The sequence below is a fragment of the Citrus sinensis genome, chromosome 8 (assembly GCF_022201045.2).
Source record: "Citrus sinensis cultivar Valencia sweet orange chromosome 8, DVS_A1.0, whole genome shotgun sequence".
Taxonomy (NCBI): Eukaryota; Viridiplantae; Streptophyta; class Magnoliopsida; order Sapindales; family Rutaceae; genus Citrus; species Citrus sinensis.
This window is the reverse complement of record NC_068563.1, coordinates 16,773,837-16,801,445: the sequence shown is the minus strand read 5'-3', so window position 1 is coordinate 16,801,445 and position 27,609 is coordinate 16,773,837. Positions and strand designations below refer to the sequence as shown.

The following is a 27,609-nucleotide window of genomic DNA, read 5'->3' as shown; positions in this document are numbered from 1 at the left end:
ATCACTAAGGTTTCTTGATTGTATGCTTAATTATGCATGCATGAGAGTTGTATATATGAAATTGCAATCTTTATTGGGAGCTGGTAATCCAATCTTCATGAATTATTTAGTCAATATTGATCATAAGTAGTAACATTTTGAGAAATGATACTCTTCTCAAAGGAGAATCCCACCTAAAAAAGAAAAAAAAAATTACAATTTTTCAGAATTTAAGTGGGGATTTCCTTGGAAGAGTGTATCAATTCTCTGAACATTTGTATTTTTACAAAAAATGGATAAAGATAACAAATTTTCAGGAATAAATAATTTTAAATGCTTTCATAACTTCAATAGAGTGCAGAGACTGGAAAAGCCCACTGAAAATGCGCACTGACCACAAAAATGAGTGGCATTTTGGTAATTATGGCTTTCACAATGCAATCATCATAATTTTTCACAAACCAGCAGGCAGGTATGCTACGTAAAAATCTCACTCCTTAATTCCTTCTCGTTAACAGAGGAATGTTTTTTGGGATTGTAATAAAACTTTTTTTCTTTTATATTTAAATATATATATATATTTTTTTTTTTAATGAAAAGCAGAAACTGAATCTCTCACTGTTTATGCATAGACAAAGTATCAAGAAAAATCCAAAGCTGGAAGTGAAAATGATCAACTAAAGCATTGCTACTTGTTTGCCCATTACTTCACAGCCTGTAAGTGTAAGTAAGAGGCCTTGAAATTCTGTAAGAAGCCGACAAATTTTCAGATAACTCCGAGCATCCCATGTGGGATTTTTTGTTGCTCCCATCAGCTCTTGTTCTTCTTGTTCCTTGTTAAAAATATTCTCCGTTTTGATTAGAGCCACATTCTTGAGAGCAAAATTGAAGAAAACCTAATCTAATTTATTTGATCTCACCATCATCATCACCACCATCATGTGGGAATCTGAGAGTGAATCACTTGGAGGCAGAGATTATGGTAACGGAGTTCTTAGCTCAACTAAACTTAGTGTCAAGACTGATGGGTTTGAGCTTAGAGGCCAATCTTGGTATGTAACAAATCAAATCCCCATTTTTATTTTTAGAACTACAACAATTTGAAAAATCTTGACGTCCTTGTTTTGTTCATAGGTATGTTGCTACTGATATTCCAAGTGACTTTCTTGTTCAAATTGGAGATGTTAATTTTCACTTACACAAGGTAGTTGCTAGTCTTGTACTAGTATGATATATGAGAAATCAGCTAATCAAGCTTTGAACAAATCATAGTACTTATTAATTTCTTTTTTTTTTTTTTGGCCATGTGTTTGTGAAAGTATCCTCTGCTTTCTAGGAGTGGAAAGATGAATAGACTTATATATGAATCGCGTGACTCGGAACTGAACAAGATTGTTTTGGATGATCTTCCGGGAGGGCCAGAGGCGTTTGAGCTAGCGGCAAAATTCTGCTATGGGATTGCGGTTGATCTAACAGCATCAAATATCTCTGGCCTAAGATGTGCTGCTGAGTATCTTGAAATGACTGAGGACTTAGAAGAAGGCAATCTTATATTCAAAACTGAAGCTTTTCTCAGTTATGTTGTTTTGTCTTCGTGGAGAGACTCTATAATTGTATTGAAGAGCTGTGAAAAGCTCTCACCATGGGCTGAAAATCTTCAAATTGTGCGAAGATGTAGTGAGTCGATAGCTTGGAAGGCTTGTGCTAATCCGAAAGGGATAAGATGGGCATATACTGGGAGACCGCCTAAAATTTCCAGCCCCAAATGGAATGATATGAAAGATTCAAGTCCAAGCAGAAGTCAGCCAGTTCCTCCTGATTGGTGGTTTGAAGATGTTTCGATTCTCAGGATTGATCACTTTGTTAGGGTCATTACAGCAATTAAAGTAAAGGGTATGAGATTTGAGCTGATTGGAGCTGCAATAATGCATTATGCGGCAAAATGGCTTACGGGTTTGATAAGAGAAAGTTCAGGGTCAGCAGATGAAATAAGCAGCTGTAGTGCTAGCAATAGTAATGGTAGTTGTAGTAGTTGGAAAGGTGGACTTCATATGATCGTGGCAGGGATGAAGGATGATCCTCCAACCGTTCAGGCTAAAGATCAACGGATGATAATCGAGAGCCTTATCAGCATAATTCCACCACAGAAAGACAGTGTGTCATGTAGCTTCCTTCTTAGGCTCTTGAGAATGGCAAACATGTTAAAAGTAGCACCTGCTTTGGTGACTGAATTGGAGAAACGAGTGGGGATGCAGTTTGAGCAAGCTACATTGGCAGATCTTCTCATTCCTGCTTACAGTAAAGGTGAAACTCTATATGATGTGGATCTTGTTCAGAGGCTTTTGGAGCATTTTCTTGTTCAGGAGCAGACCGAAAGTTCGAGTCCTAGTAGGCAATCTTTTTCAGATAAACACATGTATGACGCAAGTCAAAGGGGAAATGGCACAAGTGCTAAGATGAGAGTGGCAAGGCTTGTTGATGGTTATCTTACAGAAGTGGCCAGAGATAGAAACCTGTCTTTGACGAAATTTCAGGTGTTGGCAGAGGCTTTACCTGAATCTGCAAGAACCTGTGATGATGGACTTTATCGAGCAATTGACTCTTACCTTAAGGTAATTTCTAATTTTTGCTATTAGCTTTTTGATATATGGTTTGAAGTGCCTCATTCACATAATTGAATTTCTTCAATTAGCTCAGTCTCAGTAGCATATTGCATCATGAAGTTTTAAGTAGATGCAGTGTTCACATCTGGTTTTTGTACTCGATTTTTTGAACTGATTCGTGTATGGATTCAGTTTTACTGCAAAGGAAACATAAGTTTAGATCGCAAACTCAGCATATGCCAAAAATTGAATCAAGTTTAGGAACATTGGTTAGAATTTGTATCACAAGTTAAAAGCGTCAACAAGAAGAATACAAAGAGAAAAAAATTTAGTGAAGAGGTAATTAATATCAGAATTTGTCTTCAGCTCTGTAGAATGCATGTATACTTCATCCACTGCAATATGAGAGAGAGCACTCCAATATTGAACCTGCCCATCATTTTGATTACACCAAGGAAATAAATATTACCATCACTTTGAATTGAAGAAATTGAACCAAATCCATTCTTAAACGGCTAAAATTGTTCTGTGCTAATCAAAAGTTCTGGGTGCATAACTTGCTTTCTGTTTGGAATTTTGATCTATTTCAATAAATTAATTAATAGGCCCATCCAACGCTATCCGAGCATGAAAGGAAACGTCTCTGCCGTGTGATGGATTGCCAGAAACTGTCGATTGATGCTTGCATGCATGCCGCACAAAATGAAAGACTACCCCTAAGGATTGTAGTTCAAGTCCTTTTCTCTGAGCAGATAAAGATTAGCAATGCTATGGCCAACAGCACCCTGAAAGAAGCTGGAGAAAGTCAATACCAGCCAATGATATCAAACAGAAAATCTCTACTTGAAGCGACACCACAGTCATTCCAAGAAGGATGGGCAACTGCTAAGAAGGACATTAACACACTCAAATTTGAGCTAGAGAGTGTCAAGGCTAAGTATCTTGAACTTCAAAATGACATGGAGACTCTACAGAGACAGTTTGATAAGTTGACAAAGCAGAAACAAACTTCGGCATGGACTAGCGGGTGGAAGAAACTGGGCAAACTCACCAAGATGACAGCTACAGATCACCAGGATATAAGACCGCAGGTTCCGAATGCTGCAGAACAGACGAGAAAAACACCTAGAAGATGGAGAAATTCAATTTCTTGAACTCTGGAGTAACAAGCCAAGGACTGTCTTTAAATTTGGATTCTGTATTTCCATTGGTTTATTTTATTCTACTCTCAATCATGGTTTTTATAGCAATTTTCTACACACAAGAAGAAGATTAAAGAAAAAAAGAAAAAAGGACAGTCAATTTGTCACCCAAATTTGTTTTTTCTTCTGTGAGTGAGCTTGCTTTCAATTTCATCTCAAATGTACTTTGGTTTTTCAATCAAGATGCAAATGCTTGTGAGTTGGAGTTACCCCGAAAAAATTTCTTCCTCTTCTGATAGACTACTAGACGAAATCAAATATATAGAGAAGGAAAACAAATAAGATCAAACAAAAGAAAATTTAATGTTTATATATGATAAAATGGATCATTGGCTTTGAACCATGAAGAGACAAGTTAAGAGCATATTGAGTGGGTTTGCTAGATGAAAAATCTCACAAAATTCACACACAATTAAAAAAAAAAGTGCCATTTATGTGTTGATGATCAACGCCATTGCTGGAATTTAGTTTTAAAACATATGCTAACCAAGCACTAAAGACTTTACAAATAATACGTTTAGATAGAATGGATTGCATATGGTTCCCTATGTACACATCTGGCGTGTTCTTAAGAAAACCATGTCTACATTGCAAAGGGAATGTACACATGCATATGCTCATTCAATAAAATTCATTGCATGCAACAAAAAGGGCCAGTAAGTACACAGTTATTAATGCGCCCACATGGTTTAAGAGTTCAAAAGATGAAGAAAACCTAGATTAGGAGAGGGTGTTAATTATAGGAGTTCATAAACCTAAATAATGTTTAAAAGCTAGTCTAATAATTGAGGGTTTATTTTAAATTTATATTCTTAGCGATAAGTAACTAATCTCAATTGATGTGGGGTACTTCTTACAAATATTTTTCGAAATACCTTCATTCATGTTTAGACTGATTTTTTTATCAATTTATTATCATGTGGTAAGATTGTGTAGACCCATTCTGCTATTCGTGCATGAGTAACTCTAATATTAATAAAGTATAGAAACGCACAAAACTAACTCATACCAAAAGACAAAGACTAATTTATATTTGTAGTTAGCCCATAATAAATCCCCCAATGTGAATTATTTTCCCTAAAATTAATTAATGTTGTAACACGATTTATAGTCTTTCGATTTTGGTTGCTTGCTTGATTTCCTTTTTCTTTTTCCCTTTGCCCAAGCTTCATGAACTTAGTGAGCCCATGTGACCTATAAAAAAAAATCTAAATAAAAGATTCTAGGAATTCAAAATTTGAAGACTAATTACATGCAACTTTTAATTATCACTCATTGCAAGGTCTCTCGATGTTGAACTATAGATATTTATATATCAGGATCCGGAATTTAAGAACATGGAAATTTATATTAAAACTTGCAGGACCACAAAATTTAAATTATAGTATCGTGATATGCACATTATACTTGCAGGACCACACTCAAAATCGCTGCATTCACTGCATGAAACGGTTGTCCCAATGCATGGCCTTAGTTTGAAGTCCCAATTCTTGTATTAATTTATTGAACATCAAGTTTGCTATTGAAAAATTAAAATGATATTTAAGGCCACGTTTGTAATAACATTCGATTTTTCTGTTATAAAATTGAACCTTGACAGTACAAGAGAAAAAATAATAATTTTAGTACTTCAACTAAATAATTATACATAAAACACACGTGTCATTGACAGGCTCTCTGGGTGGGCACATATTAGGATAGGATCTGCCGTATTTTATTACGAGGTTGAATTTAGAGTTCTTTTTTATAAAGATTTATTTACCTTACATAATAATGTAAGATACATAACTCTTCCACAACTGTTTGATGAAAATTCAACTTAGAATTCTTTTTTATAAAGATTTATTTACCTTACATAATAATGTAGGATACATAACTCTTCCACAATTGTTTGATGAAAATTCAACGGCTATAAAAATAACAGAATTTTATTACCTTATATTTTTACAGCCGTTAGATTTTCATCAAACGGTTATGAAAAAGTTATGTACCTTACATTCTTACATAATTATGTAAGGTAACAAAATCCATTTTATAATTTTTAATGTTTATATGAGATGTAGAACCTTGTTGTCTCTTTTATTGCATCTTCAGTTTACTAAAGAGTATTGTACCTTGTATTTGTTTGTATGCATCAATTGAACTGCACATATTAATTTTTTATTATTCTCCGTAAAAGTTTTTCGTTGATGGTAACAATATCATACCCTATTGTTATTGTTATATAGAATATGTTTTCAACATACATTGTCTGAAAATATAAGTTATGCATATAATGAAAAATTTGTTACTTTGACGAATAAATTGTTACCATATCAGACAATGCGACGAATGCATAATACATCATTTGTTTATTAAAGAAGCATATATTTTTTTGCCTAAAATTTGAATAAGTTTAAATTTACTGATTTAAGTACAAATGTTTGAAAGAAATCATTTTTTAATATCCAAATATAAGTGGTTTTCTTTTTGTAAATAAAAAACATCTTAAATAAATGAAAAAATATACTAAATTTTATAATTTAGGAAATAAATATATTTAACAAAGATATTTTTGGGATATAATATTTTACCAAACCTTTTCCATTCAGATAAAGTCACAAAAGTTTACTTTTTATATTTATATATAAATGTCTGAAAATCAAATATAAGTTATAAAAAACAAAAAAAAATTAATAAAATTTCTAGACTTCTAATAAATAAACACTTCATCACACCCTTTATTTCTAAATCAAGTAGTCAAAATACTCGGGATAGTCCTTTCAGTTCTCTTAGTTTATAGTTAGTAAAAAAATATATAGTTTCTATTTAAGGGGCGATTTGGGATTGCGGTGGTTGATGAAATAAGCTACTTCTCTTGTACAGATGAAATAAGTTGCTAATTAGAAATGCAACTTTGTGTTTGGTAAATTGTGTTGTTACGATTGCTGCAAGTTTGAAAAACAGTGTACATACATTTGGTAACTTTTATTATGAAAGTATTGTTTTATTATATAATGACCAAAAATAAACATAAACTTAATTACCTTTTATTTTTTAGAGTATGTTTAATAATGTTTAAACATGTTTTTTTATTTTTAAAACACATAGAATTACATAAAATGAAAGAAGAAACTCAATTAAATAAAATCTAATGAATTTCATAATTTGTTACATAAAATATAATAAAAATTCATACTAGTACATAATCCAAATAAATAAAAAAGTAATATGCATTACAATCACATTAAGTTGTTGCAATAAACACCATGATTACAATATATATAAACAAATTGACCGTCAAAAGCGCCATGGTTATGAAATTGATTTTAAAAGTCATAGTTAACTTTCATGTGAAATTCTTCATAGTTCAAAGAAAATTACGTTATTATATGCAAGTCTTATTGAATCCTATAATAGAAAATAAAAGCAAAATATAAAAAAATATGAACTTACTGGATTAAAACTTTGATACTGGAGCAAGCATACAGCAATTGTGACGGTAATTTGATTGTGGTTAGAGGTGTTCGCGGATTGAATTTTGCAAATTAGATATCAATCCATATCCAATCCGCAATTTTACGGATTATAAAATTTTAATCCAATCCACGGATTGGCAAATTCAATTCAAATCCAATATATACGTCTGCGAATCAAATGCATATTTGACTCAATGCATATCCAATCCACCATTTTGCGGATTGGTCTGTGGATAACAATTTTTAATTATGTTCATTCTACGAACTAATTAAATAAAAAATCTAATATAAAAATAATTTTACTACCGATCAAATTCAAAATTGAATAAGATTTAAATAAATTAATTGTTTAAATAAATTAATTGTTTAAATAAAGTTAGGATAATACATTCAAAGTTTTAAACTATAATACAGTGAAAAAAACCTCATTTGTTTAAATCAATACATGAAAATTAATTAAAATTTATTGTTTAGAAAGCCATATCTATTTATTTAATTATGTTTATTATATATTATTATTGGATAAGATATGTATAGTGTTAGTGTAACTATATTTTAACTTATTTATTTATTTATTAGTAAGTAATAATGCCACATTTACAAGTTTTATTTTTTAATTAAATAAATATGTATTTTTTAATTTTTTTTTTTGCAAATTCACGGATTTTTGCGGATTTATAGAAGTAAATCCATATCCAATCCACCGATTGTGGATTTTTAAATTTTTATTCCAATCCAATCCACAAATCTACAAATTAGATTTTTACGAATTAGATAGATTGAGCATATTAGATTGGATTCTGAACATCCCTAATTGTGGTGGTAATATGATATCTAATGGCTTTGTTTATTAGGGTATATAAAAAAATAAGACATAATTATCTTTTTTTTTATAATATTAAGGTTATAATAGGAACTTTAAAAAGATATGGTGGCTAAATCAATAAGCTACTTATGAAAAGTAAACCTCTACCTGCTTTTAAAAGCAATTATCAAAATGGAGAACATACAAAATAAGTAAATTTTTCAAAATTTACTAAACACTATTTTGTCAAAAATTATTAAATAAGCAGTTTGTTGAATTTCAACCACAATTCCCAATGGGACATATGACGTGTACCACGCTACCGTTCTATATACTAGACTAAATTTGGCTTTGAAAATGGATTAAAAACACGAGTGTTAAAACAGATTATTTCCATAGAGAATATAAAAAAATAAAAAACTTGAGCGTTAGCATTAAAACAAAATATAAGAATGTCTTTTTATTTTATTTTGGCTTGATCCATATAAATAATAATAATAATAATAATTTTGCTTATTTATATTGTGTGGTAAACAAATACTATGATAGAAAAAAAAAAAAAAGTTTATAAATGTCCTAGAATAAATATGCAATCTTTGGTTAAACCAACTCAATAAAATTTATTCCAATTAGTTTCAATATAATTTTTTTTATTTTTAATTGATGAGTGATTTAACTATTTTTTATTTAGGTAAAGTTTAATGTTGATTTATAGGTTTTTTTATTATTTTTACAAGTTTTTGTTTGTAATTTTAAAACATAATTTCTCATTCTTATGTTAATTTTCTTGTTTTACCTTTCATTTACTAGTCTTATGTTTAATTCACTAATTTTAATCAAAATATTATAGAATTTTTCTCATATTTGTAGTACACATTATTCCTAATCTTTAGTATAAATGGAAAATCCCAATTATTAACCTAAAATAACGAAACGATTCAAATACAGCAATTATTAAACCTGAAAAAAGGAACAAGAATGTCCTAGTAAAAATAAGAAGCATGAAATTAAACCAAATGAGACTTTGGACTCCCTAAATTTGCCAATATCATATTCTTTACAAAAAAAAAATGTTTTTTTTTCCCTTTGAGTTTGGTTGAAATCTAAAGGATGAAACATGTAATAAGTAGTGAGTCATCTTGTAATTCAAACTTATAAATTTTGGATAAATCTTCTTTGAAAATCTCCATATTTCATCTTATTCTTAATCTTGTTAATGAACATTTAAAAAGATTTGGCCTTATATGAACGTACAAGGATTACATTTATTTAGTCTTTCCCTATTGTTTTTTTTTTTTTGAATCACAAGTTGTCGTGTCTATCAAAATAAAAGACATTGCAAAATACTTTTCAAATGAGATTGTCTTTGTCTCTTTTCAATATTAAAGAGTAACTTCTTACTTTTCAAATATATTATATTATTTTTTGTATCATTATTATTGAAGAGCGAAAACTATATAACTTCATTATTGAAAAAAAATGGAGAGTAGTTAAATTTGATAAGAAAAAAATTTGATTAAAGTACTATAAATTTATTTTTATTTGAAGAGTCTTTTAGGAGAAAACTTATTTTTTACTCTTCTATTTACCACACACATATATATATATATATATATATATATATATATATATATATATATATATATATATATATATATATAAGTATTTAAAAAGTAAAATTATATGAATTTTTTTATGATACTCTAACATATACCGAACAAGATCCAATAAAGAACACCCTATAGAATAATCGTTGTCAAAAAATACTTAGAAGTTGCTACAATTCATTAATTGTTCCAAGACTTCCGAGAGTTATATATCTCTATTTATTATTTTGTATGACTTTGATATTATCAAAGTCAGCTAGTGATGGTAATGTTATTTATCGACTCAACAACATATTAATTAGATTATGAAAAATTCAAAATATATAAATGCTCAGCATAGAATCCACTCTCCTCAATTATGAGAAAGTATATTCGAATAAATTTTCATAAAATGAATTGAACTCAAAATGCTGGCAAGCAATATTTGCAAATATTGCTCTTGTCAGCTTATGGTGACCCATCTTCAAGTGTTGAGGGCAGTTATTGTAAATGTGAAACGTTTAAGAGAAAAAAGAATGACAAGAGAGAGATAAGTTGAGGTAAAGATAGAATTGTAACCTCATCTCTTCCTAAGTAAGAAGGATGACGAAAAAGAATTTGAATTAAGGTTATTTGTTGTCTACTGGCGTTATTACTGGGGTGTCTGTATAAACCTAGCGGACACAACACGACATAAGCACTTGTAGCCCAAAAAACGAAAAAAGAAAAGCTGCAATTGTTCTTCTGACACTGAAAGCATTTATTTTCTACGCGTTTGTGTCACTTTTATTATATTGCCCCACGTATTTTAATTTTGTAATTGAATAGATATATGAGTCGGCAACTATAATTCATTTAATATCATATTAATTCAAATTCGATCTATTCATCTATGACACGATTAATTATTTGATGCATCTTGTGATATTAACGTCTTATGACCTCTAAAACGTGTTTTTACCATATTTTAAACTAAAACCTACAATTATTAACAAAAATTCACTGTAACTTGATTGGCTAATACTAATATTTGAAAATGAGTAATGTTAGGGATCCCACCAATTAAGTATTTATCTAGTGGATGGTAGAATATTAATTTTATCAATTAGGAAATTCATTATCTAATAGTTGAAAGATACATAACAATTGAGACTTAAGTTGAGATCCAACTGTGAGAATTTCGATCATTATTATTTCAAAACATATGTTATAATCTATTACCAAACAAATTTATTTAATTTGTCCCCCTAGTAACTTTCACACGAGCCAACTTGTACTAATAACATTGAATTTCTTATTTTATCCAAACAATGGTGTATTGCCCTAGAGAAGGCTAATGGGTTGTGTTGTGCCAGCCCGGCCCATCAAAGGAAGGCTCATGCATGCTTGTGTCTAAATTTTTTTGCTTAGACCCAGCCCAACACACGTCTCGTGCTCACTCATGTTGTAACCACAGGTGCCGTGTCCTGGGTTATGTCATGTCATGCCGTGCTATGCCTAAGAAAAAAAGTCTGATAACTTTTTTTTCTTTTTTTCTTTTTTTAAGAACACATACCAAGTTGTCGGCGTACTTTTTTCAAGCCTATGTACTTTTTTGGGTCCGTGTGCCTTTATTCAAATTTAATATAATCAAAAATTCAAAATTCAAGTTCATTTCAATAATAATAAACTAATAATAGTAAGAAAATGACGTTTGCCCTGGGTCAAACCCTAAAACTAAACAAACGGCGTCGTTTTGTTTTATTTTTATTTTTTTCTTTTTTACTTCTTCAAAACGTTGCCATTTCACTTATCATTTGCCAAATGAAGATACAATATATGCGTCTCTCTTCCTCTTCATTTGACTCAACAGCTGCTTTTCTCTTCATCCTCTTCGTCTTAAGCTGTTAGCTTTCTATTACAAAGAACGCACCCATTTATCATATTTCTTTGCGCCTACATTTTCCTTGAAGGTTTCTCAGCGAAACAAATACAAAGCAAATTGCAGAAGAAACACCTTTTGTTCCAATGAAAAATGTATGGAAACATTTTAAATCTGAAACAAATCTTTGTCGCCAGTCTCAACATTTTTGTAATTAATAGAAATTTATCTTTCATCTTATGTTCAGCAATAATATATTCAAGAATCTTGTCCATCTTCTTATGAATTTTCTGCACTTTAGACTTCACCCCAGTTACAGAACGAAGAAATTTAAGAGAAGGGTACAAATCAGTAATGACAAATCCTGCAGCAAGCGGCAATATTTCCTCAACAAGTGGAACTAAAATCATCTTGATCTTTGCACTTGTTACCAAATGCTGCCCTAGAAATAATAGCACTAGTCACATCCCTCAGAGGAAGAAATGAATTCAACAAGATTTAATGCCTCTTCTACTCTTATTAATCTGAATGATTGCGCGCGATTTCTACTTGAGAGCTCGAATACCGTAATCTTCCTCAGGTTTCGCCAGTAATCGTTACAAGGAGAGAAGGTCATACTTGAAGTTGAAAGATAATTACCTCAAAATGAAGGCTCGCAATTCGAGCAACAAATTAGATCAAAGGAATCGGCGGTAAGCAAGAAGTGAGCTCAAAGATTCCGAAACACAAACGTAAATTCACAAAAATGCAAATCTATGATGAACGCCAAGATCAAAATTTACGAAGAAAGGGAGCTGAAAAAATAAATGAAACGTGAAATTAGATGACAATGGATCTGCTTCTTCAAAGGAGACAATGAAATTGTTACTAGAGACAGCTGGAGAGAGAGAGAGAGAGAGAGCCACGAAAAATATCTGCCACGAAGAAAGCCACAGAGAAAGCCACGAAGAAACGAAGAGGAAGAGATTTACAGTGCAACTCTGTTTCAACTAAGTCTAAGAATCAATGGAGTCACTTACAAATGGTAAGTGAAACGGCAATGTTTTGAAGAAGTAAAAAAGAAAAAAATAATAATACAAAACGATGCCGCTTTGTTTAGTCTCGGGGTTTGATCTGGGGCAAATATCAGAACTCATAATAGTAAGAGAATGTACTAAATTTGACCTTATGGCATTAGAATTCTTTTTTAATACTAATAACAACAATAATAATTTTTTCTCAAGAGTTAACTTAATTGTTATTTTGAACTTACATAGAGTCATAGATCACAACATTATTAATACATATTTATAAAATAATGATATTTATAATTTTATTTATTAAAATCGTTATATCAATTATTTATTTAATAAATTATAAATATAAATCAATTATAGTATTTTTTTTAAAAGCTAATAATTAAATGAATTTAAAAGATTCAATTTCAAGTTATTTGTAAAATTATAAAATTTTAAGTTTACTTTTTAAAAAAAATAAAATGTGCTTATTGTAGGTTTTTCATGTGTCGTGTTTTAATCCATCTCTAATCGTGTCATGCTTTTAAGGTCCGCGTATCTAAAATTCTAAGCATGGTCTAGCTCACGTGCATGTTGTGTCATGCTGCGTGCCACATCAAAACGTGCCATGCCATGTACTGTCTAACCCATTGACTATCTTTATATTGGCATATCAATTTCAAGGATGGCAAAATCTGAGTTCGGGTTGGGTCCAGATTCAGTCTTTCCAAATTCAAACCTAGATGACAATTTGGTATACCAAACCCAGATATAACCCAAATATTTTAATTCCGAATTCGGATTACGTTCAACCGGAAAAAATCCGAGTTCTCGGATTGTGGATTTCAAACCTGGTAACTATATAATTTTTTTTCTATGTTTTAGTTCTCCAACAGGCCACAATGATATTATCAAATGGATGCAATGGAAACAACATACAATTGAACCCGTAAAAGCTGTGCCAGATATGTCGAGTTCAAGAAACTGGTGCTAGATTTCGAATGCTAAATGTGTCGGTGCGAGTTGAGCCCGACCCACTTTATCCAGACTCGTCCACGTCCAGGTTATTGTGTCATTCCAAATTAATTTGTATATTAAAAAAAATTATACAAAAATTTGTACTTCTATTTTAATAACTTAAAAAAAATCGATCGTTTGACCTATCGCAAGTAAGGATGGCAAAACCCCGGTTCGGGTCCGGGTATTGTAATGACCGGACCCTGCCCGGATGCAACCAGTCTGGGTCCAGACCGAATTTTAATCCGAGTACTCGAATTTTATATTTTTTAATATTATATGTGTATATATTTTTTATTTTTTGATAATTTTATAAGTTTTAATTTTTTTAATAAAATTTAACATGAAAATATAAACTTTAAGTGTTTAAAACTTTATATATGTATAATAAATAAATCAAATAAATATAAATATTTAAAATAATATATATTTTATAATTTTTTTAAATAAAATTCGAATTTCGGATTTATCAAGTGATGCCCAAGACCGATCCAATTTCATACCCGGGCCACAACGCCCGGATACAGTCCGGGTCCAAACCAGACGGATTTTTTTACCACCACTAATCGCAAGGAGAATCGATTTCGAGTACAGTTCATAACATTAAAGGCCTTTAAGAGTCCACATGCACACAGGAAGGCCTCGCTTCACACGACTCTACAAAGACAAACTCTTCAATAAAGGAAATCCAATACAATACTTTTAAAACAAATTACAAACATACATATTCTGACAAAGATTAGAACAATGACAACTGAGCAACAGCCGCAAAGGGGCAATTACATTGGAAGTATTCATTCTCCCCCATGTTTCAAACTCCCAATTATTGATACACAAGCACAACTGACAAAGCCATAATAGCATCAGCTCACACAGCTCCATATACACTCAAGATTACAAACCAATTCTTAACAGTTCACACTTGACAATAACAACTATTATTATGGTTACAAGTTGCAACATAACGCACATGCTACCAGCTTTCAAACATTAACATGTGAAACAAACCACAACCATTACTTCTTAATCAAGGGTTCGGACCCAACAGTTTGGAATTGAAATGCAAGTTGCGCAACCCAATTTGCACTTTCTCATTCCTACCCCACAAGAGTAAACTTTTTTCTTCAGACTTTTATTGAGACTACTACCAACATGATTGTGATTTTAGACTAAAGAGAAAAGACAAAAGCATAAAAGAGAGAGGGGTGGAAGGTGGGACCCAAGTTACCCAACACGCATGCACTAAATCCATGGAGGTTCTCAAGACACATCTCCTAAAAGAAGGTGCTTTGTCTTCATTTTACAACTCATACCACCACTATCAACCATCCATGCGTTTCAAATCTTTGTGACTTTCTTTAATAAATCTCACTCAAAAGCTAATATGATATCATTTCTGGTCAACAAACTAATCCCCATTACTTTTCTCCAATCCTAGCAAGCAAACAGCGACATCAATCCCATTACTTCTTTCCTTTCCTTACTTTATTAGCCCATTATATACAGCTCTTCTTGCCGGAGAAAGAAATGAAAATACATACCCCACATAACCAAAGCTAATGCAGTGGTTTCAAATTCATCAATCATTTAGGCCAAGAAATTTTGGGTTAACACCTTCCACCCTTCTTTAGACCCCTTTCACCAATCCACTACTGCGGCTGCTGCTGCTAGCTAATACTATGTAAAGAAGGGAGCACAACTCAAACAAAGAAGGGAGCACAACTCAAACGTGGCTACACTCCAAGAGCCACAGCTTTCAGCTTTAAAGACTGTAAGTAGTCTATAGCTTCATCGAGAAGCGATAATGGGTCCTTTCCATTAGCACCAGGAATTATGCCCTGCAGAATTCTCAAAGCCGTGTGAATCTTATCCTTTCTTGACTGCATGTTACCCAAAATGAAATCTACTTCCTCCTTTTGCGTCTGGCCATTGGCATAGCCTGATTCTGCATCATTGTCACACTCATGGGACCCTTCCAATTGTACTGAACAAGCTGTGTCAGTTTGTGATGATTTATTGTATCCACCATTGAGCAATTTCTGCCTTTTGTTTGGACCATCAGAGCTAGCAACTTCTTCAGATATTTCCAGAGTTAAATCATGCTTCTCATATTTTCCCTCAATTGCAACTGGGGAGTGATCAGTGCTCTTTACTTCATCATCTTCGCTGTCATCACCATTACTATAATCATCATCACCATCCGAGTAAAGTAAGGCATTGATTTCTTCAGTGTCTTCATGCATCTCGCATTCTTTACCACTAATGTGATTCTCATCAAATTCTTCATGGAGTAAAGGCTTAACCGAAGTAAACTGGTCTCTTTTAATTGCCTTATCTTGAAGAAAACCATTTACAGAAACTTCTTTCTTAAGGGTAGCTGGTGTATTCAAGACAGAAGGGCAAACAGAGCTATAAACTAACTGTGTTTGATTCCCTGATTGATCAAAAACTAAGAGACCCTTCTGAAGAGACCCAAGTTTCTCATTAGGTGCGGCCTGTTCGCTGAACCCACAAGGAAATGCAGGCTGTATTTCATTAAGGTATGGGTATGGACTGGGAACCAAATTCTGGAACCGGGGTGGCAAAATTTGAAGCGCCTTGTGAGCTCCATTTATTTGTTCTGTCTTCAAGTTCGCAAATCCAGGAGACACATACCCTGGTAATGCTGCATTTGCAGAAAACATGTAATTTTCAGGAGCAATCAGTGAAGGCAAACACTCTGGTTGCCTGGGATCTAGGGAAGTTCTCATGCAATTCAAATCAGGCAACTGCCAAGCAGAATGCTGACGATAAATCCAAGATTCGTGGGCCTTAACCATCCAATCAAAATAATCCCTGTAACTAACAAAAACATAGCACGGCCAAATAAATAAAAGGAAATGGAAAAGTAAATGAAAGAAAAATTTTAGCAGTGCCAACTAATGATTTGAAACATACCTTGAGATTGCTTGTGCAAATATTCGCAAAAGTCAATTACTTGATACTTCTTTCAGGAACAAAAATAAAAGGGGAAAAACTAAGATTTCCAGCTTGATACTATAAGACAGAGGTGCAATCAATCTACGTGACAGGTTTAAGCAATTGACGGAAATATTGAGCCTGAAAAAGTGCAACACAAACGTGATATTATTCACTGATTTCATATGAGCAATATGTAAATAAACATTTCATAACCAGTTTATAAAAAGAATCCACAAAAAAATGCATGCATGAAATTATATTATGAATTAGCAAACAAGTATAGCACTAACCTGGCAATCCTCCATAGGTTTAAAGCATGCTATCACTCTAACTATAATGGTTGGTTTTCCAGCACTCCCGTTCTCATATTTCAATGCTCGAAATCTTGTTTGACTGGCTGCTTGGCACACCATAACTTCTTTACACCCTTTGTACAAACCACCCTTTGTACAAACCACTCAGATTATCTAAATACTGGAAAAGACAAGTATCCAAAGATGCGAGAGAAAAGGACAAAGCAAGATTTAACAGTCGACAATAGATCTAACTTATAATTGAACGGTACAAGACATACAACGTTAACTAAGAAAGAGATTTTAAATTTGAATTAAAAATGACTTAGCTTTTCTAGATAATCCTATACTGATCACAATAAGAGACAAAAAAGTGATTGGATCCCATGGATGGTTGAATGAGGAACAAGAACCAATAGATACAGGAATTAGGGTTCAACGAATGGAGTAAGAATTTAGAGAATAACCCTGCAATACAAATTCAAACGCACAACCCTACAACAAATATCAACTGAAGGACTCAACCAAGGCATATCTGAACTATATGATGATCCAATTTGTCTGCTTTGTCTCCTGTAAAGTATTACCCAAATTTCCTGCAAAAGGACAGTTCAGAACAGATGAATTTTGTGAAGGGGAAAAAAATCAGAGTATCATTCATAGGAAGAACCTGAACAACAAAACTATTTTTCCAACTGTGAAATTAACAATAAAAAGCTAGCAAAACCAAGAAAGTGAAATGCCAATTCAGATATTCATCGATTATCCTCGACTCATGGGAAGGATCTGCCAATAAAGTATCCATCCGTATCTCGCAAACACCAGAAAAAACTTCAGATTCACAATAATAAAAATTTTTCTCCATTCCTCTGTAATTACAGTCACAAATTGCAGGCCAGGAAATAAAACAATGGGCAACACAGACTCAACAAATACAGCTATGTTTCAATTTCTACTTCCTACTCCACTGACATATGCACCAAACCAAAGCAAAAGCAAGTCTAGATACACCAAAAAAAAAACTGTAAATTAAAACAGAGAAAACAAAAAAAGAAAAGAAAAGAACGCGCAAAACAACCCATGCAAATTTGACTTTACATGATATTTTAATATCATTTCCGGGATTTTATCAATAAGCAAACAGAAAAATAAGAGCCCCTATCATATAAGAAGAACGTGCAGTCTAAAAACGAAATTTCTCAGGTAAAAAAGAAGATAATAATAGTAGTAAGTTATTATATATAATTTTCATTGATCTCGTACATATTAGGTTAAGATACAGGCAGATCTCTTGCAAAAAGAAAAAAAAATTTACAGACAGATCAACTAATTTAATTTTTAAATATTTCTGAAAAATTTTCAGAATTTCAAATATATGAAATTTACGAAGAGAACAAACAAAAATTATATATGTATATATATAAGAAATTTAAGGAAAAAAGAAAAGAAAAGAAACCGAGTTCAATAAAACATCCATACGTTGAAAACAACGAAACAAATTCAATAACAAAATTTTCTCCGCAGCCAAACAGAGGATAAACTCATGAAACAGATATATGAAACAAACTGATAAAACAAAGATATGGGAAGTGATAAGAATTGACTTACAGTAAGGTTTAAGCTAGATCCAGATTGAAGAGATTTGAGATTGATACAAAGCAATGTTGAAGTGAACAGTGAGAAGGGAAAGTGCAAGAGATGCGGCTAAAGAAGTAGATCGATAAAAGGATGCTAAGATTATATAGACATTTGGATGACCATTTTGCCCTTTTGTTCTACGTCACTAGTTTGCTAACTGTTTTGGAACAGTTGTTAACTCGATGTCTTCATCTAACTCTTAAAGTTAAATTAACCCGCTGTCTCTGTGTGTGTGGTTTTTTTTTAATAACTAGAGTTAGTTACTGTTGATTGAGGAGGAACAATCAAGAATTTATAAAAAATGGTGGGTCGACAAGCACCTCAACTCAGGATCGAATCGGGTTGGCAAAATCTCGGCTTCGGCAAAGCTCGAGCGCAGCCTCCGTATATTCCTTGTTGTTCTTTTAATATCAATCTAAAAACTCGAATTTATATGTTATATTTTTTTTAAAAAAATCATTATATTCTATAAATTTATAATATATAAAATTTTATTTTTATTAGATTAACCTTTTAAATTTAGGCTAAAATAATTGAAAATTTTAATTATTTTTTTTTAGGCATTTTTAAGTTTCGGGCTAATTTTGGACTTTTAGGTGAGGTCCGAGTCTGGGTGTTTAGAAAATATGATCAGGTCGGATGGATTTTTTTCTAATCTAGATAGTTAAGATTTTTACTCCCCTCTCTATTGGGTAGGGATAGATAATTTTTTTAATAGAAAAAATATATCTCAAAAAATGATCTAGTGAGCACAAATAACTTCAATATGATGAGTATATGAAACACATATCAAAATTATGTGATTTCTTATAAATAATATTAAAATTGTGTAATTAACTAGACAATGCCACATGCACTCTTGCTCTTCATAAGGTAATCACCTTAACTCACCAAATTAGTGCTAAATGTATCTTAGTGCACTAACACAAATTTAAATTACATCATGATATAATAAATTTAACTTAACTCTAGCATATTACATATTATAAATATTTGTTGACTTTGATTATAATATCAGTAATAAAAAAATATAAGTCATGATAACACCCTATTACATAAAATATCCGTTAAATAAATTTAAAATATAATATTTTACCATGTCTGGCCACTAAGATGGCAAACAGAGCTTGTTTATTTTCTTTTTCAGCTTTTCGTTAATTTGTACACCCATTCCACTCTAACAATAATTTTACTTTCATATATTTTGTCTCTCAGCCAACATCTCTTGATTATAAAATAATTTTTTCCTCAATTCTTTTTATTTATTATTTATCCTCACACAGCACAATCTTCATTCCACTAGGTTAACTTTTACACATCAATTATATAGCACCCACAACCTTTTTTTGGAAATTTACGAAAATAACCATAAAATTTTTACTATTTTTTGAATTAACCCTCTCAACTTTTTTCTATCAACATTAGCCAAACACACGCTTTTCTCCCCAAATTACCCTTCTTTACAAACGAAAAGAAACTTGGTGCGACAGGCCCAAGTCTTGGTGCGACAGGTGCCTTGGTGCGACAGGCACCTGTCGCACCAAGCTTCGTGCGACAGGTTGCCTTCTTCTACCTCAGTATTTGTTTGTTTTCGCCAGTCCTTTCGTCTTTGCTCGTCTCTTCTTATTCGTATGTAATATCTTCTTCTACCTCAGATCGAATCTCATCCGACCACCCAAACAACAAAACAAAATCAGCTTTTTAATTCTCTAAAATCCAATTTCGGAATTCAAATTCCCCGGGATTTTCCATCAAAAGCCACGTTGCGAAATGCTAGGCGGGCTGTACGGATACCTACCTCCACCCTCCGATGAGGACAAACCCACCAACACGACCACCACTGTCTGGTCAATTTTCGCGCCACCACAAACCATCCTCAAGCCCCAATCCAAACCCAAAACCACCCAAAATTCTCTCCCGACTAGACCCCATTCCTCACCTGCAATCGCACCTTCCCCCGACGACGTGGTAGAGCTGCCGCAACCGGCATTGGTCGACGTGACTTCAACCGTAATCGAGGAGCACGACCCCGCTAGACCGAACGATTACGAGGATTATAGGAGAGAGAAGAAGAAGAAAGAGGTGGATGTTGAAATTAATAGAGAACTGGAGAGAAGAAGGCAAGAGGAAGAGGAAAGGGAGATGAGAGAGAAGGGTAATTTGGTCTCAACGGTTCTTTTATGACTAATGTTGATAGAAATTTGTTTGAGGGGTTAAGATGAAAAAAACTAAAATTTTTATGGTTATTAGTGTAAATTTCCCTTTTTTTTTTCCTTTCAAAAGTTAATAAAGTGAAAAAAAGCTTGATTTAATCTTTAGACTCTATTTCTCTAAAAATCAAATTTAAATGATCAATTAAATACAACCACTGAAAAATTATTCGGCCAATCTTAATTATGAACCCTCTCAAGTTCATTTTATGTCCTTCTAGCTCGAGGCTTGTCACATAACTATAGTTTTAAGCAACATCTTTCACTTTTCCAAATTGCAGCTCACTTTTGCTTTTCTACAACCTATTGTTTTCAGGACAAAACTACGTTACAGAATCTGTAAGGTACAGACTGCAGCATCAGCCGTTGGATGTGGTTGGATGTGGAGTGAGAAACTAAACAAAAGAAAATCGGATGGTGGGATGACGGGAGATGTTTGTTACAGAATCTGTAACATAGACAGGTCCTTGTTTTCATACAAATATGCAAAGAAGTTGTCAACATCACCTTTCTGCCTCTTATCTTTAATTATGTTAGAAGCATTTAATTAATTGTTTAATGGGTCTGGATATATTGGCTCATCTACAACGTAGAACAACTACATCAATTGTTGGGTGTATGTTATTACAATTGTTTCAAAATTTCACATGCATCCAACGGTTAATATGGCCACTCTATGTTGGAGCATACGTCGGAGATGTTCCAATGTAGCCGCAGCCTCATTTAATTTCTTAAGACAATAAATTTTTTTTCCCGTACTCCATACGCAATTTTCTTTGATTTGTAAAACTATTGATGGATTGGATTTAGAGTAAGAAAAAAGAAATTAAAATTTTCTCAAAATATGAAATTCAAAAGTAATCCTATCTTTAGTTAGTTATATTAAAATTTTCTAATTAATTACAATATGGATAATAATTTAATTAAAAAATTTATTAAATTTTGAGTGTTCAAAATACTTTTTAGTAATGGTGTAGCCAAGATTTTAATCCTGTGGCGCAAATTTAATTTAAAAAAATTAATTTTCTCAAGTGTTTTTATTTAGTTGTAGATTCAAAATACTAATTTAAAGTGATTTTGTGATGAAATTATAATTTTGAACATATTTTTTATTATTTAAAGCTAATGGGGACAAATAAAACTTTTTATTAGGATAAACAAAGTTTTTAATTGAAATAGAAAAAATAATTCTCTTAAAAAGTAGGACTAGCTAGAGAGGCTCCCTCTATCCTCTTGTCCTTTTGCGGCCTTGCCACTACTTTTTAGGGTGTATATAGGTGTTATTTTTATTTTTTTATTTTTTTAGCGCTTATGTATAGCACATCTTTACAATCATCATAATTCTAATTAGACAAAGTTAAATTAATTTAGGTGGTGTTTGTTTTTTACTTAAAATCTAAATAAATCTTAATTAATCTGAATTAATGAATGTTTAAATTTGATTGATATGTTTTATTTTTTTTGTTTGAACCGTTAAAAATAAATATTAATTATTTATTTTTAACTTAAAAATCTAAAAATTACATTAGTGCCATTACAAATTATAAATATTAAACAAAATTAAGCATCTCAAAGAATATCAATAAGATAATATATTATCATAACATAAATTATGTTCAATTGAATACAATACTTTAATATTCAAAATTAGTATATATTTATCAAGTTTATTATAGTTTATGATGTTTTTATACTAAAAAAGTTCATAAAAAATTATGAAGATAAATAATGCTAATTTGAAGAAAATAAAAATAATAATAGTCTACCACTATATTATCACAAATTATAAAGATGAGCAGTAATGCTAATTATTAATTTTATTTAGGCAAAGATATAAATTAATTAATTACATAGAAATATTTTGAAGAATATCTTTTAATGATATCAATCAGACTTTTTAAATTTAGTAAAAAGCTAAAAATAATGGTTTAATAATTTAATGATTGAATTTTTTCAATAAATTAAAAAAACAAACGAATTTAATGACTTAATTTATTGAAATTAAGTCAATTAAATCATTAAGTCAAAAAAAAAAAAAAACTGCCCCTTAGTTTTATTGTGGCACACCATAACCCTAGCAAGTTATGAGAGGAGAGTAAGAGTTTTTGGGAGTTAAGAAACACACCTTTTAAACTTGTATTGAGGGATTTACATCTAGTGCTGAGTTAGTTTGTACTTAACTCTTCATAATCGGGCACATGTGCATGTATAGTAATATACAGTTATAATTTAATTAGTTTTATTTTTTAATCCCATAAATACTAATTTTATATTTCTAAAAGGTTAGTAAAAAGGCCAGCAAACAAATCAGTTCAATACTAAACTTATGCTGCGTTTACTTTTTAGATTGGAGTGAGAATTCTGAGGAGTGGGAATCCTTGGATTAGGAGTGTAGAGTGAGAGTGGGAGTAGGGTGTTTACTTAGACTAAATGAAAGTATGGATTGTCAATCAGAATCCCAATTATTTGTTTACTTTGTCTTGGATTTGGAATAAATTTTTTTAAATTATAATTTTATCCTTATGTACAGAATTATAATTTGTAATTAAAAAATTAATAAAAAAATATATTTGAAAAATAAAATAAATATTTTATTATATTTATAAATTAATAATAATTACTAATATTCTTAATTATGTAAATCATATTTTTTTATTAATTTTAATTTAAATTATGTGAATAAAAATTATTAATAATAGCAACACAAATGAAATATTATTATTGATAATATAGTACAAAATTAATATTTTTTTAGAATAAAATATTTATTATTATTAAATAAATAAATAAATAATATTTATTAAAATTAATGTTTAGTATTATTAATTTAAATATAATATTTATTTATTTTTATTTTATTAAATTTAATAAAATAAATATGATATAATTATTATTTTTAATAAATATGATGTAATTATTATTTTTAATAAATATGATATTATTTATTTTATTAAATATGATATTATTTATTTATTTATTTTATTAAATATTATTTATTTATTTTAATTATAAAGATAAAATAGGAAGAGGGGGGAGTGGATTCCCACTCCCACCTCTCCCCATGGGAGTGGGAATCCCACTACCCACTCCAAAATTAAGTGGGACCCACGAATTCTCACTCCCACTCCCCCTTTTTTAAGGTAAGTAAACACTGGAGTGGGAGGAATCCACACTCCACACTCCCACTCCAGAAAGTAAACACTACCTTAAATCCTTTATTGAAAAGGTGGGTTACCGCTAGGCTATGGCACAAGTGATTATTTCTTATCAAAGTTTATTTCTTCAAATTAAAAAAAAAATGATAATTACCCTTTAATTTGTTTGTGATACGATTGTTAAACGTCTTATATCACATTTAAATATTAGAATGCTCAAAGAGCTCTGAAGAGAGCTTAGGAGAGACGCTTATTATTTGGGGGAAGCTCAAAGGTTCCTCACAGATCAGTTTAAGAACAATCTTGAGGACACTCTCTGGGACTCTACAAGGGAAATCTGGGAGAAAATAATAATCAGATTCTTATATTATAAACAAGCTGAAATAAGACATAAGTCTAAATAATACGAAAGACTCACGTAGTTCAGCCTCGGGCGGCCTACATTTGAGGGAACTCACCAGACCATCTACCATAGGAGATATTTTTCACAATACTAATAGTAAAACTACGTAAAAAAAAGCTTCTTTATACTTCTCCCTTATTCTTCGCCAGCTTGGAAGTTACGTAGGATGGTGAATATCATTAGTTCCCTTTTAGATATAAGTGGTGGTCGGTAATAGATGTCCTTCCAAAAGTCAGGTGCACAGGTTTCTTCTCTCAGAAGCACACACCTTCGTACTCTTGATGGGCATCCATACCACTTCCAATACGCATTTTTCATACTTTCAATGGGTGTCCTATTTCCGAAAGGAATCCTTCATAGAGTTGGACTGGCGAGGTTCCTTCCTCTTTTTGTTTGCAAGATTTTTTCGGAGACTCTTGGCCTTGCTTATGTGCCTTTCTCATTGACGAAGCATCCTACAAGATGATAAGAAGGACGATCCACATATTATTGTTCGGCTATCTACATTTTACTTCTAACAAGATTATGTTAGAGTATCGTAAAAAAAAATTTTAAATCATACTTTACTACTTATTTGAAAAGCTAACTCAATAAAAAGAGTTCTAAATAAATGAGTTTTTTGGAGTATTTAATTTAGTATTACATTATTTTTTATCTCATTATTTTTAAAGAGAGAAGTGTTATAATTGTTATTATTTTAATAGAGAAAAATTTGATTAAAATAATATAAATTTATTTTTATTTAAAGAACTTTTTAAGAGATGATTTATTTTTCACTCTTTAATTTATCAACGATGACAAAATAAATACTTGAAGAGTTAAATTAAAAAAAATCTTTTGATGATACTCTTATCATTCTTTACTAAAAAATAATGTAAATAAGACTACAATTAACCTTCTTAGAGATGCTTAAGACTATTTTAGTATTTAGTTTATCTTTCTTTTTTTGACCTTTTACCATAAAAGCACTCAGTTGATCCGCATGTCGATTGCTAATTGTCTTTAACCAAATCTTGTCACCAACATCTAAGCATGTAGCAGTATCATAATAACAACATGAGTCACAGAGACATAAACATGTGCATTTCACTAATCCAAAATCTAGTCCACATTCATTCATAATTTTTGATAATTTGATATCATTCATTTAGGTATCCAATTGACCCCACAAATTAGCGAACGTTGTCATCAAGAATCAATTAGATTTTATTTCAAGAACTATCAAGTGTATAACACCCAACAATCATAATTCCAATATATGGTCCTCGTGTATTAAAAGCCAAAAGAAACTACAAGTAAAAACAAAATGAGAGAGAAAGTTTGCATACAATTGGAGAGATCTAATCTAACCCTCCCAATAATTTAAGTATTATTTAATAAATTATGAATAATAAAAAAAAAATTCAATTTCCTCCCACGTCGCTTAGAGTGAAGGAAACAGTTTGGTACTGCACAACCAATAGATTATTGGGTCTCCACTTTTGGCGACACTAGAAAATGCCCATATGTGATTGCTGGAATTAAGGGATTTTCCCTAATCTTATATGCTTATAAAATAATGTCAAAATCAAATGCTTTTACAAATTTTGGATGAGGTAGTTCTGTAACTTGCTTTATACTATTTGTCTTGAACTTCAAACGCACATTTTTTTTTTCATGTAGTTAATTTTAAAATTTTAAATTTTACATTGATTTAAAGAAAACAAAAAAGATAAGAGGGTGAGCAATGATGAAATTATTATTTTTTTTAGTCTTCCACCTTTAAAATTTCAAAGGCTCAGTGGTCAGGACCATGCACTCACAACTGTGAGTACAGCGGTTTGAGTTCCTCGACGCATATAAGTGCTTATTTTATTCATTAATTATGGTATATAACTAAGTGAAAGACAATCTTCTCCCTTTCCAAATGTGAGTGGAGTAGACACCCTTTGAATATTTTGAGAAAGTAAAATTTAGACAGTGATATATAAGAGTTAATGTAAACTAGTTCTAATAATTGTCTGATTGTAAATATCGGTTATAAATCTCATATAATATGAGTTGTAATCTGAGAATTAGTTTTATGCAATTAAAAAAAAATAGATATTCGACTTTATACAAATGCATTTTTTTTTACACTCTTAACATGTGTAATGAGTGGAACATTATAATTATAAGAAATCTCAAGCTTAATTCACGAACGCATTGCATCCCTCCACTAAATTGTTGCTATTTATAATATTTTTGTGGTATATATTTTTTAATAATAATTGAGAGATCTATATGACAAAAAGCTAACCAAAAGCGTGCAGTGCATAAAGATTAATCTAGATTTTTTTTTAAAAGATTGAAATATTTATGGAGCTTGACAGCATAAAAAACCTTTAATGAATTATTTTAATTGCTATAATGCAAAAGTTTAATCTTTTTCAAACTTTATTAGTGCACTAAGTGGCGACACCGATTGTGACAGTGGCGTACTTAGGGAAGGCCTTAGGCCTCTTTTTTTTTTTAATTATACTTTAATTAAAGAGTTAAATAAAAAGAATTTGTCTATATTTTATAAAAAAAATTTAGTAGTAAAAATGTTATTTATTATCTTTGGAAATTCAGTTTGAATTTCATTAATTAAATAATTTTGTTCCACGCTCTCTAAATTAAGTAAAATTTTTTGAACTAAACCCATTAATTTAAGTGTTTAGGTCTAAAATCACTTTAATTAATTAAAATTGTACAAAGTGAAAAAGGAAAAAGAATCATTAATTAAAAAAATGAGTATTAAAATTTTCGTTAGTGGTTAATACCGTATTGCCTCCTAACTTTTCAATATGCATGTATTTAGCAGTACTAAGTGTTCCACAATCCGAATGTTGCATTCGATACGACAGGAACTTAAACTTTATTTTATATCACATTTTTAAAAATGATAGAATGTGCAACTCGAAATTAAATTTTTAATTTTTTTTTAGGATTTGAATTCAAAATGCTAGTAAAATAAAATTATTTAAAAATCACTCGGTTATACTTCTAGGAGCAATAAAACTTGATTGTTCTTAATTCCGTGCACTCAGGCAAGTTTTGACATTTTAGGTTGAATTACTTATTTAATTATCATATAACATAATTTAATAATTAATTAGGAAAAATTCCATCAATTAACAAACTTTTTTGAAAAAATAAAAAATAAAAAGAGGTCCAGCTCAGGCAATAATGGAGGTAGTAATGAGTTCCATTGCAACAAAGCAAAGCATGGGCACTCATTGTGGTCATCCAAGATGAATTGATTATATGAAAATGATTAGATTGTTGATTTAAGAATTTCACCCACTGGGATCGATTATAAAAAATAGAAAAACAATTGTAATATTGACTGGATTGGATGATTCCAAATAAATGTAACCTTGATATTGAGGTTTGAACGGCAAATTATATTGGTTTTATATTAGACATGACCTGAATTGGCT

General features: G+C 31.0%; 2 protein-coding genes across 4 annotated transcripts; one reads left to right on the top strand and one right to left on the bottom strand.

Moving 5' to 3' along the window:
• Positions 1 to 310: 310 nt before the first annotated feature.
• On the top strand, positions 311 to 3,962 carry LOC102621179 (root phototropism protein 3). 2 transcript variants are annotated; one of them, XM_006494536.4, is made up of 5 exons: positions 311 to 451; positions 612 to 1,031; positions 1,114 to 1,183; positions 1,299 to 2,591; positions 3,188 to 3,962. In XM_006494536.4, exons 2-5 carry the CDS (start codon positions 919 to 921, stop codon positions 3,734 to 3,736), a joined length of 2,025 nt encoding a protein of 674 aa, XP_006494599.2. In that variant the 5' UTR covers positions 311 to 451; positions 612 to 918; the 3' UTR covers positions 3,737 to 3,962. The 2 variants fall into 2 exon arrangements, with proteins under 2 accessions (XP_006494599.2, XP_052288874.1); XM_052432914.1 differs by lacking the exon at positions 311 to 451 and having other exon boundaries at positions 489 to 1,031.
• A 10,217-nt stretch (positions 3,963 to 14,179) lies between these two features.
• LOC102621656 (transcription factor bHLH143) lies at positions 14,180 to 18,533 on the bottom strand. 2 transcript variants are annotated; one of them, XM_006494537.4, is made up of 4 exons: positions 18,369 to 18,533; positions 16,758 to 17,356; positions 16,444 to 16,605; positions 14,180 to 16,347 (listed from the first exon to the last, which is right to left on the bottom strand). In XM_006494537.4, exon 4 carries the CDS (start codon positions 16,323 to 16,325, stop codon positions 15,240 to 15,242), a length of 1,086 nt encoding a protein of 361 aa, XP_006494600.2. In that variant the 5' UTR covers positions 16,326 to 16,347; positions 16,444 to 16,605; positions 16,758 to 17,356; positions 18,369 to 18,533; the 3' UTR covers positions 14,180 to 15,239. The 2 variants fall into 2 exon arrangements, with proteins under 2 accessions (XP_006494600.2, XP_006494601.2); XM_006494538.4 differs by having other exon boundaries at positions 14,180 to 16,341.
• Positions 18,534 to 27,609: the final 9,076 nt, after the last annotated feature.

Coding starts and splice junctions, on each gene's coding strand:
- LOC102621179 (XM_006494536.4), top strand. CDS start 919: ATGTGGGAATCTGAGAGTGAATCACTTGGAGGCAGAGATTATGGTAAC. Junction 1,032..1,113: donor GAGCTTAGAGGCCAATCTTG/GTATGTAACAAA, acceptor TTTTGTTCATAG/GTATGTTGCTACTGATATTC. Junction 2,592..3,187: donor CAATTGACTCTTACCTTAAG/GTAATTTCTAAT, acceptor ATTAATTAATAG/GCCCATCCAACGCTATCCGA.
- LOC102621656 (XM_006494537.4), bottom strand. CDS start 16,325: ATGGTTAAGGCCCACGAATCTTGGATTTATCGTCAGCATTCTGCTTGG.